The sequence below is a fragment of the Anopheles coluzzii genome, chromosome 2 (assembly GCF_943734685.1).
Source record: "Anopheles coluzzii chromosome 2, AcolN3, whole genome shotgun sequence".
NCBI lineage: Eukaryota > Metazoa > Arthropoda > Insecta > Diptera > Culicidae > Anopheles > Anopheles coluzzii.
The window spans coordinates 9,830,969-9,851,654 of record NC_064670.1 but is presented as its reverse complement, the minus strand read 5'-3'; the positions used below and the strand labels follow the sequence as shown (position 1 = coordinate 9,851,654).

Genomic DNA, 20,686 nt, shown 5'->3' with positions numbered 1-20,686 from the left:
GATATACATATTTACGTCGGTACGAAGAAAAGGGAATGAAAAGCTTTAAAAATAAGACAACAAACCAGCAAGTCCCGCGATAGAGACGCTGCAAGGAAACACCGGAACTCATTTTATGTGAACCCATAACCGCGATCTTGTTTGTCAACTTGCGCAGTCGGGAAACAAAACATGAAAAGCATCTGCACCAAGCGTGTCAGTCTTCTTGACATTCTGATGTGTTCGCCGCAACAACTTTCTCCGGTTCCTTCTTTTTTCTTCTTGAAAGAGTTTCATTCGCCATCTGCTGTATTTCCACAATGTGGAAATATTGTTACAATCGACAAGTTTGAGGAAAATGAACTACTAACAACGCCCAGGCTGGAAGAGTAAATGTGGAACAATGCGTTTTCGATACGAGGTTTGCTGAGAAAGCTGAGCGCTCTTGTTTAATTTTATTAACTTTGTCATTTTACGTGCGAAGTGAACACGAACACATACACAGGAATCTGGTTCATCGTATGCTTTGCGGCGTTAAGGAGCGTTGAAACTAAATTGATTTCTCATTGTTTGTGGAAATTCAACAGAGAGACGGACTGCAATAAAAATAGAAAAATAAATCGCCACGATCCCAGGAGCAGCTTGAACCATGTAACAAACTTCTACAATCTATTTTAACTTAACTCGTAGCTCCATTTACAACTGTGTCAACTTTTGTCTCAGTACATACTGTACACACTGTGTGTTTATTACAGTGAAGGGAGAAACGGACCCTAGTGTTTTTGATACTGTTTGGTAAATATCGTTTAGTTTTTATTTGTTCTTTTTGCTTTATCTAACTTAAATTTTATCGTTTATAATGCCACAGACCAGGAAAATAGTACCCTTCCCTGTTATGGATAAACTTTGACAAGGGTGCCGGGACCAAAGGGAAGATGAAATCTCCCAGGATAGCTTGGTTGGCTGGTTGGAAACAAGGACGAGTACCGTTGAATACCTAGCTGTTCTTCCGAAAGGACGAGTTGCTATTCAATAGAATTTGCAGCATTTGTCACATTGCCATTTGTCGCATCGAGCAGAACGCTATCGCTGTCCCCGGTGGGTATGAAACTGTCCAAGTTGTGTTTGCTGACAATTTGCACCAAATATGACAAATGGTAAAATAAAGAAGGGTCTTTCGATTGCTCCCATGTTTTGGTCGTGGTTTCTATAGGGAACTGGCATCCCATCGTATCAGAATACTTTTTAAATGTTCCACTAATAATACAATGTTACATTTACTTTATAAAATATACACCACTTTAATTTGGCAACAGAACAATGTGATTTGATAGTATGGATTTTATATTCCATCCTGAATAGCCTAAAACAGAGTATGATTATTTACAAGCTTTCACACGTTTTCATACCGTATGATACGGATGGAGTTTGTGTTTTATTAGAAGTAAATCTCATACACGCATGTTTCCAACCAATCATTGAATAAGACAGAGCTAGATTTAATCCATACTCGGATGGATTTGATCACGAACCGATACGGTACTGTGTTGTGGTACACAAAACCAACAGTTTTTTATGAAATAACATAGGAATTTACGCTCAAATACAAATGTCCTGCTGAGGTTCGTTTTGCGTGCGTGCCTAAATGAGAGACGCTCCGTCATTCCAATCCAGAAAAAGCCGCCGTATCTGTCGCATTAATCCATTGTTTCATGACGTAGGCGAAACCCAACCGCACAAAAAAGTATGCAAATTCATGCTTCGAATGGGCGGCAGCAGACATGCAACAGCTTCATTCAACGGGAAGTGGATGATTTACCAAAATTTGTCATACGGTTGGCACAAATTGACTGATTTTTACCTTTCGGTGAAGACCAAGATTATTCACTCATGATGCCATGTTTCCTTAATAATTGTATGAAAGACATAACAGCATCGTCACTGTAATGAAAAATTCACAAGCTGGTCTAGCAGCAAACTTTTGAACATTGAAGCACTGCGGGCATCTCGAGATAGATCTACGGCTGCATCACAAAACAAGCCAAATTGAAACCATCTTTTGGCAGGTTGCAGGCACCCTGGAGCCTTTCCTGCACTACGCAAACCGCCACAGTCCCTGACACGCCATCGTCTGCTCGTAAATAATCCAAACGATGGTGGTCTCTCCCCGCTGAGTGCAGTGCTGGAACACTTTAGCCGAGTTTTCCGACCGAGCGCAGAGGATAAATTCATTCCGATGAAAACGATTTAGCAAACCATCGCCACCTCCCACAACGCTCGAGCGGCCAAAGCGACGGTCAAAGCGTGAGGTCTCGTTTCGGCATTGTGTCACTACCGTTCTACGGTGGTTTTAGGCCGTGAGTGGTTGCAGGCTGCAGACACGCTTATACTCGCAACCTACGTTTTGCGTGCCTGCCTTTTCTCTGGGCCTGGCGTTCTGCAGTAAAATGTCACGCCAACGCTACTTCCGGCAGCTCATTCGCCATGGTTTTAACATTATGGGCTCAGAAATGACTCTCGTATTAAATATTTATCAGGTTAAATCGTGTCCCACCAGTGTGGTTCAGCGGTGTGCTTGCTATGGGAGGCGTTCAGGCAGTGGTCCGAAGATGGCTTGCCGGCAAGTGTCGGAAATGTGTCTTGCAGCAGCGTGATGATGGTGATGGTGGTAGTGGTGAGAATGGTGAAGAGATGGCACTGCCCGCTGCTGTGCCTGTCAACACTGGTCCCTCCTGTGACCGAGAAGGCCGACTAATGGGAGAAACAATGACGGCGCAAGGTAATGACTCTCGAGAATGAGGAATAGCTTATCGGAAAGTAGGTCACTCAAAGACCACCATGGAGTGGAGTGCTTGCGATGCTTGTCTGTGTCACTTGGTCATAAAATCAAGTTCAAGTATGTTAAACATTCTCGAAACAGCTAACCACCAAGGGTCACTTGACAGCCAAAATATAGTACACGTTCTGTTTTTTCCAACTTCCCTTCCTAGACGATAATATTGCGAGATGCTTTTATTGAAGAGGGAAAAATTTTGTAACTGTAACAAGCCCAAAAGTGTTGTATGTTAATACATGCCTTGGTAAGGGCTATAGAAGCTCATGAGTAACTTAAACTTCACTTCAGTTGGTTGTAGCCATAATTTTAAAATTTTAGGAACAAATGCACTAAGCACAGCCACATCTTTCCGTTTCAACGTGTTCATCTTTTCAGTGACATTGTTTTGGAAATATGTATTTCTCGTGAAATATGTATTTTCGTGCGGAACACATACTCACTAAAGTTTTGTGTTTATTTGACAGCTTTAAATGTGAGATAAGGAACGAGCCCGTTTGTACCATTCATCCATTTGACATTTAAATTGCCAAAATGATCATACACTTCAGAACGTTGCCAACAAACTCTCCCTTCGCCCTGGTGCGTTAACTGTCACGCAAGTTATATCAAGCTCCAACACAGCGTGACATAGAAGTGTGACATTCAAACGTCAACCGACAAACATACAGACGATTAAATGGCAACAGTATGGCAAAGATATGTTTCGATAGTGGAATAAACTTTGCCACGGATGTTTGTAATGGTAATGGAGGTTGGTAATGTGACAGATAATTGAACAGGTTATTATTTTGGCCACAATCTACCACTGTATTTCTTTGAAAGTCTGTAGATATATGAAAAGAATGATGTTTTTTTAAAGCAATTTGGTAATACGCTCGTAATATATAACTTCAAGGTAATATTGGTAATTGGTTTGGTAACATTTGGTAATATATCTTCAAGGGGTTTTTTTATGCTGCACAAAGGCTGTTGATACTCTCATGACATGGATAGGTTGAAAATCCTCTTGCAAACAGCTACGCATGGTATGAAACAAATGATCTTCACCTACTCGCTGCATTGGACACAACTTTGAGCACGAATCACACGCGCAATTCGCTTTGCAACACCACTGCCACCATAAAAATCCATTCTCATCGGTTTAATAAAAACGAGACTGTTTGCTCCGTTTTCTTTCGCACAACCCATGACACCGTTGCTGACAGCTGTACCATCATACGAATATTTCTCATTTACCTTTTCACAGAAACCCAAACACTCTGACCTTGACCGGGAGCTCCCATGGTGTTGTGAGCAGCGATAAAAACAACGCCAAGCCACCATCCCTGACCGTGGGCGGTCAACACTTCGCTTTATCCTGTTCGTCGTTTCCATTAACCTTTAATCGTTTGGGAAATCGTTTCAAAACAGACAGAGAGCTTGCACGACAATTTGCTTCGGGCTAGTACACCACGATCCTGGATTGCCTTTACCTTTTCCCACCTGACCGGATGAACTCGGATGTTGTGCAGTGAGAAGGTCTTCATCGTTGGATCGTTGAATCGTTTCCCATTTTCCTAGCACAAAAGAAAATCGTTCTCTTATCGTGTGGCAACGAATGCACGAATGCCGCTGATTCGTATGCCACGCCAATGCTGCTGCATACTGCCGTCGGTGCGAGCAGTATGAATACACAAACGAATCTCTCTAGCCTTGGGCTGGCCGTCAGCCATGAATGCACATGACATCGGATACATTGCACATTTTTCTGAAGTTGAAATATCTTGCCGACGAGCAGTGGTGACGTTGTTGTCCAAACTGATTCTACAGCGACTTTGTGACCTTTTGAATTGAATAGAGAACCCAAGCAACTGGTTTGTGACTTTTGAACTTTATGTAGAAATCTATGACTCACCAAAACCACACCGTACTGGAAGCTATTCTGTTTACTTTCCCATTATTTACCCGAACATTATTTGTCGTCTTCTAGGAACTTACCAAACAAGCTTTTACCACCTCAGCGCCCATCTAAATTGCATCATATATCAACTCTGTACGTTGACAGGAAGTAGCTGTTATCTGCCGTTGCCAATCGATAGCAACACGTGTGACTAACAATGCGATCAGGTCATACATTTATGCACAAAGCGTTCTAATAAAAGGAAATGGAAGCAAAAATGCCATACTGAATAGCTCAATTGAGATGATGACAGAAACGATGATCAAAATCAAAGCCCTTGCCAACTCGGCACCGACTCGAAGAAGTTTTACCGTCTGGCTGCAATCGTTTGATGTTACGACTCTATTTACACACTCTCTCTCTCTCTCTCTCTAGCGCACATAAACAAAACGTCCGTTACATGGGCACCATCCGTAAGTTCGCACCTCGCAAAGACGGCCTTTTCCGCTGGTCGTTTAGCAGTTTTCAAATAAACAATTTCCAACGGCCAGAAATACCGCAGAACCACTACGTGCGGGTAAGTGTATGACGTTCGTATGGTTTTTGTTTTACCTTTCTCCTTTACCATGCGGCAATCGTTCTAGATTACGTGCCAAAAATAGTATTTGGGAAATGATGATCAACTGAATCGGAACCGATGGATAGCCATTGAAAGTAAAACCAAATAATGAAGCCGAAAGAAAATTGCTTCTCCACTTCTGCACACTATCAATGGCAGGTTAGTTTGTTTTGTATCTAAACTTAAAAGTGCAATACGGTTTGAAAAGATAGACAGGCTGTGGAGGCAAGCGAATGGTTGATAGGAATGAGTTGAGCTGGATACGGTACAGAGATGAATGATACAGAGCAAACCCAGTGCGGATAAGTCCAAACATAATATGATTGAGATGAGATGCCTTTCATCGATCCGCACTGCCATGAGCATACGTAATCAGAATGTCACCTCACACAACAAGACCGGAAATGAAATCACCAAGAGCCTGGGAACACACTGCAAATGCGTCCGCTCTATTCTTGCATGAAACAAACTACCGCTTTTCACATGTTCAACTCTCAACAGGGAGCTCTAAGCCGGCAATTGTTCTCAAAAGCCATCCAATGAACATCAGTCCACATTTCTACGAACGAAAGCTACATGATTTCATTCGACATACGTTGCGCTTCTTCTGTCAGCCAACTGTCAGGCACTGCGATTTCCGCAATTTGACATTCAAACACAACAGTCAACAGTTCGTGGTAAGCGTGTCAGATGTAAACATGATTGGAATTCGTCGTAAATTTAATCTTTGCACAAGTTCTGGTGAATCTGAATATACGCCAAGATCGGCACAACGGCTATTAGGCATTAGTATGTTTGTTCTTTCTTTATAAAGTAAATTTCACAAAAACAACATCGCTCAGTGTGTTGCAGATGCTATTCAAAACCCTTTGTTCAGTGTTAAAAACTATCGTGTTTGCATTGTGTGCTCCGCTCAATACGGTTTGTGTCTTATCAGCTAATGTAACATTTCACTTTTGTCACAAAGGTTCAGGATTAGGTTGATTACTTTCTCCTTGAAGCAATCGTCACGTTTTACGACCCTTTGCAGGCTGACCAATAAAATACAAGCCGTAAGCCACGTGTTGACATAGCCTCCATCCAACTGCGAAAGCTGCAAAATGCAAATCAGCCCCGAACGATCGGACCTCTCCCTAGCCTCGGTGGTCCAGTTGTATCGATGAAAATCAATTTTGTTTCCGGTCACGTCAACCGGAAAACACACTCATCACACAGAGGTGCCGCAAATGACGGCAAAAACACGTGAGCAAACTTTACCCGTCTTCCTCGAATGTCACAGTGGTTGCTTTGGAAAAGGACACAGGTTGAGTGACAGAAAAAGGGAAACATGGGAATGATTTTACTTGAATGTTTGATGCCGTTGGTTGATGAAAATGTTTTTCTGCCAATTGCAGTACTTCTCTTAGGTTCAGAATGGTACAGGTTGTAGCATAAATAGGGCACCAGGTTGGAGTTCCTAATGAAATATAAACAATTGTTGCCAGCATGCGTGTGCGTAAATAATTTCATCTTTGTTATTTATTTGTACCATGCTCGAACATCTCAAAGATCGACTTTCAGAGGAAAAAGGTTGTGTTCAATAAAAAATACATTCTGTTGAACTGAAAAGAGTGAATAAAAACTTCGGTACGTAATATTCTACACAGTGTAACATCCATACAGTCGCCAATATCCTAGGGCGAGTAATTCATAGTCTGTATGTTTGTTATCCATCATGAAAACATCTCTTCTTAATGCATTCATTTACAGACAGCCTTAAAATACAACATTTGGTCATGATCTACGAGATTCGTCTCGCCGTATAGGTATATTGTGTTCATTTAAACAAACTCCAAAGCAAACAATTGTATGTTGAAGCTATTTAACCAACTGCACAGAACAACATCATTTCAGACTTTTTTACCCCGAAGTAAGAAAATCAAAACCCGATTGCAAACTCACATTCTATGGAGGCTCAAATGTACTGTCAACAAACATTCCAAGAAGCAAAGTAACATAGACGTGAATGCTTGTATTGACACAGTGAAATTCTGATGTTTTTTCTATGGTATCTCTTTATAAAAAATACCCCAAAACATTGTCACTATTTACGGTCTTGGCTTATCTTGGAATCCATGTTTTCCAAAGGAAAAAATAGCATGTACCGTGACATGTTTGGAAGGGAAAAAAATAAAATAAAGCACCACGCCTACAGAGATTGTTAGCAAGTGAAGATGAGAACAACCGCAAACCATAAACCACAGAACTAGAGAACATTGTTTCATCCAAACGGGAGAGAGAGAGCGAAACGATACAATTTCTTACTGCTCGGCAACGCTGATACCGCATTCTTACCCAACAAAACATAATGGAATGACAAATGGCTCCCCGCGGTGAGATGACTAGTCACGACAACTAAACCACAGACGATGAAAATAACGATGAAATCACCACAGCTCCCTATGCCCTGTGTCTAATGCGAAGGAGAACCAACTGAACAAATCTAATCCGATAGCAGAAACCAACAAAAAATTACCAAATTAACCTCAGGGGATACCTTACATGTAAACCTACCTTACGGAATGCTTTCCGAAAGTTTTCGGACAGGAACGCGTACAGCAGCGGGTTTATACAGGAGCTCGTGTATGCCAGCACGTGCGAGACGATTTGTAGTGAAATTTTAAAATGCGTGTCTGGTTTAAAGACGTCCACACTCTTTAGGACCAAGATGACCTGAAAACGTGAAATAGAATGAGAGAAAATTAATGAAAAGAAAGTCAAACAGAGAAGTTGTCTTCCCATATGACGCAACGTGGAAAATTGTACAGAGGAATAAAGAGTGCCGTAAAAGCTCTGTTGAAGCTTCTCAATTCCACTTCCGACTGATGCTGAACATCACATGATAACAGCTGAAAGCGAAGAGCCATTCGTGTGGTATGGGTACGTTCGCCTTGTGGAAAATTACCATCTGCAAATAGTTGTGTTGTGTTATCAAAAGCAAACCAACGTCCATAAAATAACACTCCGAACTACTTCAACTGCCCTTGGTGGAAGCTGCTAAGCAATTATCATTTTAATGAGATTGAATTTACACCGTGATGTGCAGTAACATGTTGACCCCGCTTTTACATGGTGTCCGATGCATCTCGTTCCTTCGAAGCATAAAATTAAAATTGGGATAATGTACTCTGGTACGGTAGAGTACCGTCCCCCGTGTTGAGCACTGCTGATGACGAGCCGGGATTGCCGCTTTACTATGTAGCATGGCACTTGTACTCAACGGCAATCGTTTTGCCAGATGTACAACACACTCTCATGACACACATAAGGTCGTGCTAATCTACAGTATGCAAACGAAATTAAATGGGTTGCATTAAAGCAGCTGGGAACTGCAATTTGAGAGCGGGTTAGACACTGAATGAGTATAATTAATATTAATAAGCTTTCTACAATATTCTAAGGATCTTTTTCACATGTTTCTCTTGCACACACTTGATTCGTCAGTGTTCATGACCTGATTTCTGTCGGAACTGTTAAAAACTAGTAAAAAAACTAGTGTTTGTCCTCCTAACTATGAATCAAATAAAACTCATGCTGTTTTCATCTAAGCTAAATTGATTCGTTCTTCGCACAGAAATAGTTCAAAGTGCAATATTTGGCTGGCTGGTGGAATAGCACGGAATGGAATATATAAATGCAGTGCACTGATGGCCGCCTCTAAACCCAACAACCATAACCACACACACAACCGTATGCAGATTATTTTGCCCATTTTGCAAAGCTGTTAATGGATCTCTCGTGCTCTTCCGTGCTATGATATCATACGGAATGGGTCACGGAGTCGTTTCGGAGCTGCAGTTCGAATAGTGGTGCTCATCCCGATAGTACCAAAACCGAAAAGAAAACGGAACAACGTTTCACGGGGGTTTCCATCCATTAGATTACTTTGGTCACAGCGAATCCAGCGAGTACGTACCATTTCATTGTGTGGTAGATTGGTTGTGCATAGTCGAAATCAAATTTGTTTACAAGCTATTTGCAAGTGGCGAGACAGAACATACAATACATCTGGCTGTTCTAGGAGTATTTCAATCGGAAGTGTGTAAATTATGCTAGGATAACCAAACATTTGTTGCAGAGCATTAGCCAATTGCGTAAAGCTTAGCAGCTCTTGGCACCGATTTGTAATGATTTAGCTAAACGTTGCGGTTACCAACGGTTTAAAGCTACTTTTATGATTCCTTTATCAAAATGAACCTTCGTCGTTTTATTCCAAGCGATTTAACAAGAATTCAAATGAATTGTGCTCCAGGAAATATCAACACGTTTGCCACATAAATGTACTTTAATTCAACGATCAAAGGGCGTTTAAATCGGCATGTGCAATTGATCATCGTTTGTAGTTGCATTCCTATTTGTGAAGCAGAAATATTCACCCCTTCAGCCACGGTCGGTAAATCATTCAATTAAACACAAGTAAATCCCTTTATTCTTCTTCTTCTTTGGCTCAACAACCGATGTCGGTCAAGGCCTGCCTGTACCCATTTGTGGGCTTGGCTTTCAGTGACAAATTGATTCCCCCCCATAGCAGGATAGTCAGTCCTACGTATGGCGGCGCGGTCTATTTGGGGATTGAACCCATGACGAGCATGTTGTTAAGTCGTACGAGATGATGACTGTACTACGAGACCGGCTCAAATCCCTTTATAAACCATTAATAATGCAGACAACAATCGGTTACACAATTCACCGAACCTCTGCTGAATGATTATGAATTTTGCATCCCTCTTCGCTTTGTTCACTCGACTAATCTCACCCACTGAGTAATATCAATCAAATGCAATCGGGGTCAGTTCATACGCATGCCGGCACAGTCCGCTTGTCAGCATTTTGGGTCATCCATCAATCACGGCACCCTGATCTGATTCGCACCGTCACGCTACAGGGCCCCTTGATTTGATTTGCTACAATTTATTAAACACATTGCGTACGCGTTTCGGAACAACTGACCGACGGCCAGAAGATCAGAGACGGGTTGGGGTATGCAAGCATCAAATACTGGAGAATGGTACGTCCCAAAGGTTGAGCCTTCTATGGCTGGTCAGCTATGGAATGAAGAGCGCATACCGGTTCCTGATACGGCCTACCGTTTTAGTATCCTACACGTCTGACCAACGCACACAAATACACAAGGATGTAGGCGATCGAGCAATTGCATTGCGGTGCTGGTACTGGTGGTCTTGGTGGTAGTGGCGACGCCCCTCGTTTGGGATAATGTTTGTAAAAGCGGCCCATTAAACGAGGGACTCAAAAGTGTTTCGTTCCATTCGCTGGGAATTCAGTACATTGGAACACTGGGGTGGAATTTACGGCGTCCTGTATGATCGGGCAACGATGCTAGCCATTTTATGGGGTATTTTTTGTTGGGCTGAAACCATGTTGATGACCCAAAACCGGTTGTTCTGGTTTATGGATATAGCTGCAAGGAAAAGGGCATTGGAATGATGATACGAATTGCGGGCGTGCTTGAATTGCTTCATAGAATGAATTTAAAAGAACCATGCCATGCTTCCATTACACATGATCGGCTAGGTCAGCACCAGCACGACGTGTATGTATTGGTTAGGTCTATATACTGCTTAAAACCTACCATTTTTCCCCAGTTTTCAGTGCGGCACAATTTTCCCGCACAATTAAAAATAGTACGATGCAAAAGCCAGTGACATTCGTGAATTGTTGATTGTTTGCAAACAAAATGTTCAAGCTCTAAATGTCCCAGATCAATTCAACTTCACCTCGGAGCGACACTCATCCTCAGCTTAAAAAACTTCGAAATAATTCGAGGCCACCCGATTCCTCAGCTATTTTTCCTTCTTTCGTTTACTATCACAACAAATGTTTGTGACAGCATTGGTTGGAAGTTTTACTCAACATTGTACGGAACCATTTTGTCAATGGAAAATAAACCTTAAAACCGTCCCACATCCAATACTTTCTCGTGGCTTCATTTTCGTAGACAGTAACGTGGTAGCTGCTGGCAAGTAAAATCTTTAACAAAGGCACTTCCTTCGCCTGCTTTCACTCCATTGTTCAACACTTTGTATGAGTGTTTGTGTTTCTATTGCCACCACCATGCTGCATCCTTCCACCCAAAAATGCTCTAATGCCATGACAACCATCGCACAATTTAAACCCCTCTCCACTTGCCTTTCGACCCTCCCATCAATCGCCTACACTTACCTGTATGGGAAACCATAATGAAGCAAACGCTGCCACCACAATCACCACCAGCCGGGTAACGCGCTTTTTGCCCTTCTTCGATTCGGCCGAACGACCGCCGACCGAACTTCGCCACAGCCGGGACAACATCCACATGTACAGGACGCTGATCAGTATGAGCGGGACCACGTACGAGCTAAGGAAGAACGCGATGTGGAAGGCGGCCCAGGAGGGACTATCCTTTTCGAGGAAGCCGCATGTCTCTATCTCCCGGTCTTGGTATTTGAATTTCTGAAATGGAAATAGAAAAGGGTGAAACGATGGATAACCCCGATTTTGTGTCACATATCTAAGAAAGCGCCATCATTCCATATGTTTCTTGGTAGTTCCACACAAATCAATTAAAGTGAGCTATCTTCCTCCCACCGGAGACATTGTTTATGCATTGTTTTTTGTGGTCTGTACATCTCTGAAATTTGCTCTATGTGCTCTAGAGTACAAATTTCCATAAATAGAATTGAAATACAATTGACTCAGCTGAACCCGTACGAGTGACTGCATTTTTGTGAGCTTTATTGTTTGTTTAGCCCACGCGATCGACACGATGACTGTTGCTTTCTTGTTAAGGATGAAGGATGATGAAACTGCAACCTTACAAATTCGTTTGGAAAAAGGAATTGACACTGCCAACGTGTTTTCTAAGATGACCTCAGCTGTGTTTGGTAACCACACATTGTTTCGGTTTTCGATTTCTCTAAAACTTTATCTGTGGTTTACTCCTTTCTTCTCTGCTTTCAATATTACTGATGGTGTATTGCGCAAAATAAACATTATTATTTGAAGTGGCACACTATTTTGGGCGCATAAATTCCAGTCACGTAGGTAGGGTATGTTTAATCCCATTTTCTTCCCTTCCAGCGTGTCATCGGGTATGGGCTTATCCTTCTATCCCGTCAGATATCATTTCTCAATTCCATCATGCATGGTTACGCGCAGACACCATCATACTTTCATTCCGGTTATTTACCTCGCATCACTAACAACAATCATCATCATTATCGTCATCACCATCGCTCAACCGGTGGACCGAATGAACCCGGGCCGGAATAATCCCGAACCGAAGGTCATGCAGGCGTAAATTAATTAATCAACACTTAATATATTTAATTACCGAGCAGTAACTCCATTACCTCCGAAACTCGATCGCCATCACCATAGAAGCGAACGCATCCTTTCCCCTTGGTAGCTGGCATCCGCTACTGCCGACAGAGGCCGGACAGTCTACGCGGTCTTTGGTTTTGTGTCGTAAATAAAAAAAAGGGGCAGCCATAAATTTTAGCACTGCATTTAATGACTAGATCTGCTGTGGCAGTGCCCAAAGAGTCGATTCGCTAAGCATCGTGTCGAGGCTGCCTCGTGCTGGCCGCAACAGTTTTAATATAACGCTCAGCGACTAAGCAGATAATGCGGTTATATAGAGGTGGTGCTTTAGTTTTCAATCTTCGCATTTCGACTCGTCTTACCAGTTAAAATGGTTTCGTGGAGGAAAAAGCCTCGATAATAAATTGTTCCATGAAATTTGGTCTCTTTTGATCGTTTTAAGTTGTGGTAAAGTTAAATCAATCAGCTATTAAAATATGTATTATCAATTGTATTAGGTTTGCTTCTGGGAAGAATATGATGTATTTAACCAATATAAATCAATCAATAACTCAATAACACCCAACCCTCAATAACTACCAAACCCAGATTAAATATTGCTCCATCATCCCCAGTAATCCACATTGGTCCCCGGGAAGCAGGTTCAAATGTGACAGCTTATTGTTATTCTTATCATCCATTTTGAATTGCGTCGGCTAGTATCCTTCTAGGGATTTCTTTGTATATGAACGCATTTTGCCTTTTATTCCCTTATCCCAGAACGTTAGGATATTCCACAAAAAATAGAAATGATATGCAATATAACAAAGGTTCGTAGGATTTGCCACATGATTTAAAGATATCGCAATCACGCAAACACAAACACGATAAAGCCGGACGTGTTTTGATCTCACATTCTTTCATAAGCAGAATCTCAAACCAATGTTTTGAGCAGATATCTCTCTTGTGTTGGTTGGATTTTAGGATGTGAAAATTCAATATTATCATTACTATTTCTAAACTCCCAATATAGCCCTGATCACGTAAATTAAAAGCATTTTCTGAGATAGATGATCTGAGTCTCTGATTGTATAATTTACATCACTTTTTTACTTTTTTTTACCGCAAGTTTCAAGATACTGGTGCCTTCTTCAACATACTGATAAGGTTTTTCGTGAACAAGAAAAAATACCAGCAGACATTTTCGAAATTCAATTCCATTTAACGCCACAGCCACGCACAAAGTTGTGGTGAACTCATCAAAACACGTTTCTTTTTAAACGCTGCCCACTCGCACTGCCTTTGAATGGCTGGCAGTGTGATGATGTTGAAAAATGTCAAAATCATCTACGTCATCCTCTAACGGCTATCAATCACATGAATGTTCTTTTTTTAACACCCGTTATCAAAATCTAATCGATAGATAATATATTAAACCGTCTGTACAGATCTTTTGCAATTGATGCAACAACGAGACATAATTTCACATTTACATTTTACACAAATACATTCAATAATGTTTGCATTATTGCCTTCATAGAACTGCTCATACTTTTATTGCATATTTATGCTTTCCAATAATTGGGTACCAAACGGAGTGGAATGGATGGATGTACAATAATGTGCTTCGCTGCAGAAACGTTTGATGATTTATTCAATGGAATGATAAATCAACACTTCAACTGGCCTCACCACGCATTTTTCATTTCCATCGATTTATTTGAAATGAAAAAAGGTTTTATTTTCTAGCGGATTTGATTTTGTTAGGGAACAAATCCCACCTACTCGACAAACCTTCTATTGGTTAGAAAGAAATGTGGTAAAATGTGTAGGAAGTGAACGAAGATTGGAAATGAGATGCTGTTAGTGGGCAGGCAGACATTCAGGAAATATTATTTCAAACTCTTCAAAATAATCCGAATCGTTTTACAACAAGTATGATGGTCGAAAATGATTCATAAATTAGTATTGTAAATACTAAATAAACTTCAACGATCAAATTATTTGTTAAAAAAAATCTACAATCGATGTACTACTCTTTACCATTTTTCCACAATATTATTTTGGTTGGTTAGTAATCTAAACAGCTTAATTAGCTTAATGAGCTTGATTCGTGACTCTCATTACACGTATCCAACATTGTGTCGATTTGGTTCAACCTCTTAACGACTATGGCCTAAGCAAACTACAGTCAGTATCGCTCTCAAACATTACTTCACCAGTCGTTTACCAAACCTGAAGCAGAAACATCGCAAGAAGAAAAGGAGCAAATTCCACACATAATTCTGCTTTGTGCTACGCTCGTCACATCGTCACGGAATTCCAGAAACAGGTTTGATACCACCCGCACTAGTGCGAATCACGGAATTGAAAGCGAGATTCTTTTGTTGTGCTCCTCTTGTCAATCAGATCCATCGATTCCATACCGAATAGGTATTGGAATGCTGAAACTTCATCAAATCGACAGGTAATAAAGTAACTTCACGGTGGTTCAGGGTGCCAAGATTCCTACTGCTCCCACACCGAGGATGCCGACTCATTCAATTAACAAACACTCTATTGTACGCTCCTGGAAGTTGGAATCTTCACTCCTATTGAGCTCCTGGAAATTGGAATCTTTGGTTTCGGTCCCGCTTGATATTGAGACTTTGAAAACACTTCATAACACACACACAGGTGAACATTCGCACACACCGACCCATAGCCGTCAAAAATTTCCCGTATTCCCGTATTGATTTTCAATTTCCCGTAAAATGGAAACGGTTCACTGGGAGCAATGAAGGAAGGATGCGCCATTTTTTCCTTAACTCCGTACAAAATACCTTTTCCAAACCCATAAACCCGATCCAAAACAACAACAAAAACAAGGATGAAATAGGTGTGAAGCATACAGAAAGGAGCATTCGGAAACATCAGCAAACCTGAAACAGTTCATCTGGTCAGTGTCTTGTGTGCATGCGGCAAAGAGCTTGTAGTTCTTTTTTCGAAGCTTGCGTGAAATGAAAAGAACAACATAAACCACCAACTTCCAGGTGTGTGTGATGCAACAACAAAAAAACTCATCCATCCTCATACAATCCCTTTGAATGATTCGCTCGAATTCGAACCGATAAGTGGGGAATAGTTCAGTGCAAACACGATGAGTGCAGTGCCATGCATAACAGCATCCACCTTGCACCATGGTAACCGACACCGGGGTTCGATTTCACACAAATACTCCTTTACACAATGATACAACGAATCTCTTACGAAATAAATCGCCCAGCTTACGATCGCGCACCTTCCCGGCCGGCTGTTTTGCTGCATGTAACAGGAGCATTCCAGTCGTCCCGAGCGCATAATGCGGTATGGAACTGGAAACCGGATAGAACGGTAAAACTACATACATGTACGAAAACGTGCACTATCATCGAACATTAGCAACCCAGGACCGGCGTAAATCCCATACTCCCATACACGTCGCAACCATCAGAACAGTCGTTTCCAGCAGTGGCGCTTAAAGTGAATGATGAGAAAATGGGAGGATCGTGGCTTGGTTGCGCATAGCATAGCGCAAAGATACACCGAGAAACATACAATTTCCGAACCGCAGAATGTAATCTTGTGCATTCTATGTGCGGTTTGTTTGTTCCCTCTTTTTGTGCCATAGAAGATGGATATGAACAGTGATTACTAAGCAGTAAAAAAAAACAATCATTTGCTCCGTCTAGATGTGGCTAGAAAAGAGCTACTCACCATCATTCCACCAGCTCGTCATTAATTGTACAACGCCCAACACACTTCTGACAGACACATGGAACTGGAGCATGGTGACACGGCCGCAGGAGGCGTTACAGAAGCTTACATTTATGGCACTTCGCATATTTCTCTGTGTTGGCGTAGCAAGCAGTCGGTGATGATTTTCCATTTAAATCGTATCCAACGAATCAAAAGACTTATCGCAATACTGTAAAAGGTTTCACACGAGTTTTTTTGTTTCTTTTTTTTATATCTGCTTTAATGAACTATATTCCTCGAAATTCAAAAAGGCCATAGGGCAGCGATAGACCTACGGATATCATCAGGCTCCAGTGTGTTTGTCCATTTAACTTCTGGGAAAAGTGAACCACTCTAATCCACTGGCAAATTAAAATTTGAGACCAGCTGAACTAAATCCGTCGGTTTGAGCTGCTCACGGCAACACGGGCGGATGTTTATTTACTATGTACACACCACAGGCCACACATGCAAGTACTCAAGATGAGTGCCGTTTACGTACGTCATTACCATTAGGTGTATTGGATAAACTAATTGAAGCAGCAGCAGCAGCCAACTGGCTTCCTGTGTGCGCTGTACATTCCGAATGATGGCAGGTTATTGCGCGGTTGTAATGTGTATGAAATATTTGTGCTACTACTCTACGGTGGAAGCGTATTTACCTTTGAAGAATGCTTCGCAGACCTGTTTGTTGGTTACAAGGCTGATCATATTAATTGATACTTTACGGCTTCGAATCAAACATATCAGAGCGGATTAATGGGCGAATCTTGCTGGATGCGTCTGGTAGTTGCCATCCAGCCGGCATTGCTGGCAGAGGAATGTGTTAACATTGTTTCGTTTAATGTGAGCAACTATATGGTTTTCAAATTTGATGAACGCAAGCCATTCTGATTTATGGTGGAAAGTGTAAGAACATTAGAGCTAAATGAAATTATTCTGAGCTCATGTCCCAGCTTTTGTTTGTTCAAAAGTGAATACGAGTATCCTTTTTGAAGGAATAAGCTCTCCTTACATTTGTTTTAATTAAATAAAAGATAAATGATTCCTGAGCTGGTCACTAGCGTAATCCCTACACATTTTTCTTAACCTCAAATCCAAACTATACAAAGCTCTCTTTGCAATGGCTTCATTGCTATGCAGTACTTTCAGTGCAAGGTTTATAATGTATGCGAACATCAAACGAGCTTACCACTAAACTTATGCTCTCAAACAATTGGTCGCAAAGGCTTCCTCTCCAGCAGACGCTAGCTAAGGATGCACCGAACATCTTCGCAAGACCGAAGAGCCATTTTAGAAAATCGATGCCAAAGGTAGCTGGGTAACCGGCCTTAGCTAATATGCCAGAATTTATACCCTCCTTAAGTGTGGGTAACTCCTTCATTATCGCCTGAACTTTGCATTATTTCCCAAAAGACACCAACTGGCCGGTATAGGGCACACAAAGAGTATGTGCCAACTACTGCTGTTCGTTTGGCTCACTCAACACGACACAACGGCGAAAGTGAGCACCAAAGGAAGGAGCACGGGTACGGATATTTGCAATGCAGATTAGCTTCACTCCATTTGCGCTCAAAGTATAAACGCAGCGACAAGTGAAATTTCCAGCCCAACTTTCCCTATTGTTAGTGTACTTAGGGGACCGCATGGCTGAACGATAGAAGGAGTGACACGCGACAGCTCGGTAGCTTGGAGGCTTTAATAAAATTCACCACAATTTACTTGTCAAGAGCTTTCTCATGAATAATATACACCAGCACCATCACCACGTCAGGCAGCAGACGTGCTTGAGGCGTACGGGTGAAAACGTATCCTTTAGTAGATTCAATGAGAACAAAATGAGCGTTCGAATGGGGAAGCAAGTGAAATGGGGAAGAGCATTAAGGCAGTCTCGCCCTCGTGTAGATCAGAGCCCTCGTAGAGATCAGATCATCACACCCAACGGCATAATGTCATTGATAACCTGATCGGTAGGCGAGCTCAATTGTAAAGCATTGAGTATACGGATGACAGCAGCATGATGATGCAGTCAGCGCGTTTTGAGGAGCTAATCGATTTAAACTGGTGAAATAAAACAAACCAAACGTGTGACATCAAGAAGGCAAAACACCATTACCCAGTTCTGAAAAGATAGTTGTTACGGTTTCTTTCACTTATTTATCCTCAAGACGATTATTACCGAGCCACTCAAATGAGCGCCCAAATGATAGCCCTCTGGAGAGTTAGCAAATCGATCGAAATTAAATCGAACTCCCCACGAATTGAAGCCCCTTTCTCGGTCCTCATTTGTATCGATTAAATGAATATCACATTAGTGTGCACGTCTTCCCTCGAAAACGGATAATGAATAATGGATTAGGCGCAACACATTGTTGCGTGTGTGTCGCTCGTTCATATCGAGCACAGGTGTGGTGGTGGTTTAGATTACATACCTCAAGCCGGCACTAATCACTAACTGTTGAGGTCAACCGTGACACACTTATCGACTTACCCCGTACACCAACACGATGCACGAAGCGAAAGGCAATCGATACTAATTAACACAACGGCAGAATGAATGGGCCAAAGCATATCCGAACCGAGCCACAAATTATACGCCGCACCGGCACCCTCTTCGTAATACAGTGCTCAACCGTGCTCTATGGAAAATCAATTACCTTTTCTGTCGTCCACCTTCTCAGGATGCCATTAATCGCTTCGTGTGAAATCTCCAATTTAATTACCAGTGCAACAACGCTGCAATCTTGCCACGGCTTAAGGAACCACTCGGCAATAACGCACAATGTGCACGTCGGAAATACTCGTCCATCCTCTCACCAACGTTGGGAGACAAGAGATTGTTTCATTTCCCCCTTAACATTTTGCTCGCTACGAACAGTTACTTAGTTGCAAATCTGTGGTTTTTGCAGCCTGTCTTTTCATTTGCCAGTCGGTTTGACATCCCAAACTGCTTGAGGCATTGCGTAGGCCAGTGAATCACGAGAACTGAGAAAACAACCACTGTCCAATTTCTGGCCAGGAAGCTTCTACGCAGATTTTCCCCCGTGGCCATTAAAACTGTGCCTTTCCGTCGTTGCGTTCGCTAGTCCTTGTTAGTGTCGAGTTAAAAGTGAAGAAACAACCCCGAGTACAACAAGTTCGTCTCAGCCCTAGAGGGTTCGTCCCTTTCAATTTACGGCGTAATGGTGCAGAAATTCTATATCTCAGTGATTGATAAACTGCATTAGCCGGTGCGCTATGAATCAAGAGAATCTCTAATGCATCCTCGCTTAGACTGTTGGCAGATAAGCGATAACTTGCTAATAATCCCACACCCCATGGCTAGCCGTTGTCGGACCTCAATAACAGCTCAGCGTCTTATCAACCCTACCATGGCTGAGAGCCACCCATTATGGTAACTTTTGCTACCGCTATTCACAGTAGCCGGCCACACTGTAGAAAGCTTTTTCCAATTAGCAAACACCTGTTGTAAGCACTTTCCGCTTAGCTCCAGCTCACCAGCAAGCTTAAACAAACCTTCCGCAGCTGATGCCTCGCCGTCGTCATACTTCACGCTCCACTTGCTTACGAACCCGCTCGTCATCTTTGTGTTTTTCACTAATCTGTTTTCCCAAACCGAAACCTTCCCATTCCTACTCCCAAAATGGATGTTTAATGCACCCATTTCTCAACCCGAGACCCTTTCAACTAATAACCTGTTCGACCATTTTCTGTAGTCTCTTTCATACGCACCTTTGCAGTCTGCTGGCCTCCCTTCCGATTTCACCCATCCCATACAAACATAAGAAAAAATACCTTCCAAACGCCTTTTTCCACCATTACGTTCATCGAGAACCAGGCCGCTTTTTGTCATAGCCACACCTCTGTTTGCTTCCATGAGTTTGGATGCCACTTTTTTCGTTTAGATATTTTTCTCTTTTTGTTTATTTGTGTGTTTCTGTTACCTAGGGGATCTAACCAGGGTCTGCTACTTAACCTCTCCAACACCTTTACCACCACCAGGCCAGCCCGTTTCGACCCATTGTAACCTGCGAGTAAAGTGCCTGCAAAGAATTTCGAATTTGATTACATTGTGTCTAATTTATCTTGTCCCTGTTTTATTAGACGAACCACTCGTTAGTAGCAGTTTTCACGGGACGAGCCTTTTGGAGTGTGAATGCAGCCGAAGCAGTTGAAGGAGAGGAACGGTGCTACACGTCGTTTTTTACCCGCAGTTGGGCAGTAGATGAAAATAAATGCGCTTCATTTAGCAAACAAAAAAGGCATATTCTTTACGAGC

The 20,686-nt window shown here is 42.0% G+C and overlaps 1 protein-coding gene across 5 annotated transcripts in view; it reads right to left on the bottom strand.

Annotated features, from left to right (window-relative positions):
• The window catches only part of LOC120948470 (allatostatin-A receptor-like), a 62,842-nt gene that overhangs the window by 10,143 nt on the left and 32,013 nt on the right, over positions 1-20,686 (bottom strand). For all 5 annotated transcript variants that reach the window (XM_049607496.1, XM_049607492.1, XM_049607494.1 and 2 more), the window contains exons 2-3: positions 11,533-11,802; positions 7,867-8,025 (exon numbers count right to left, since the gene is read on the bottom strand). In XM_049607496.1, the coding sequence (XP_049463453.1) occupies positions 7,867-8,025; positions 11,533-11,802 (429 nt within the window). The remainder of the gene's footprint in view (positions 1-7,866; positions 8,026-11,532; positions 11,803-20,686) is intronic.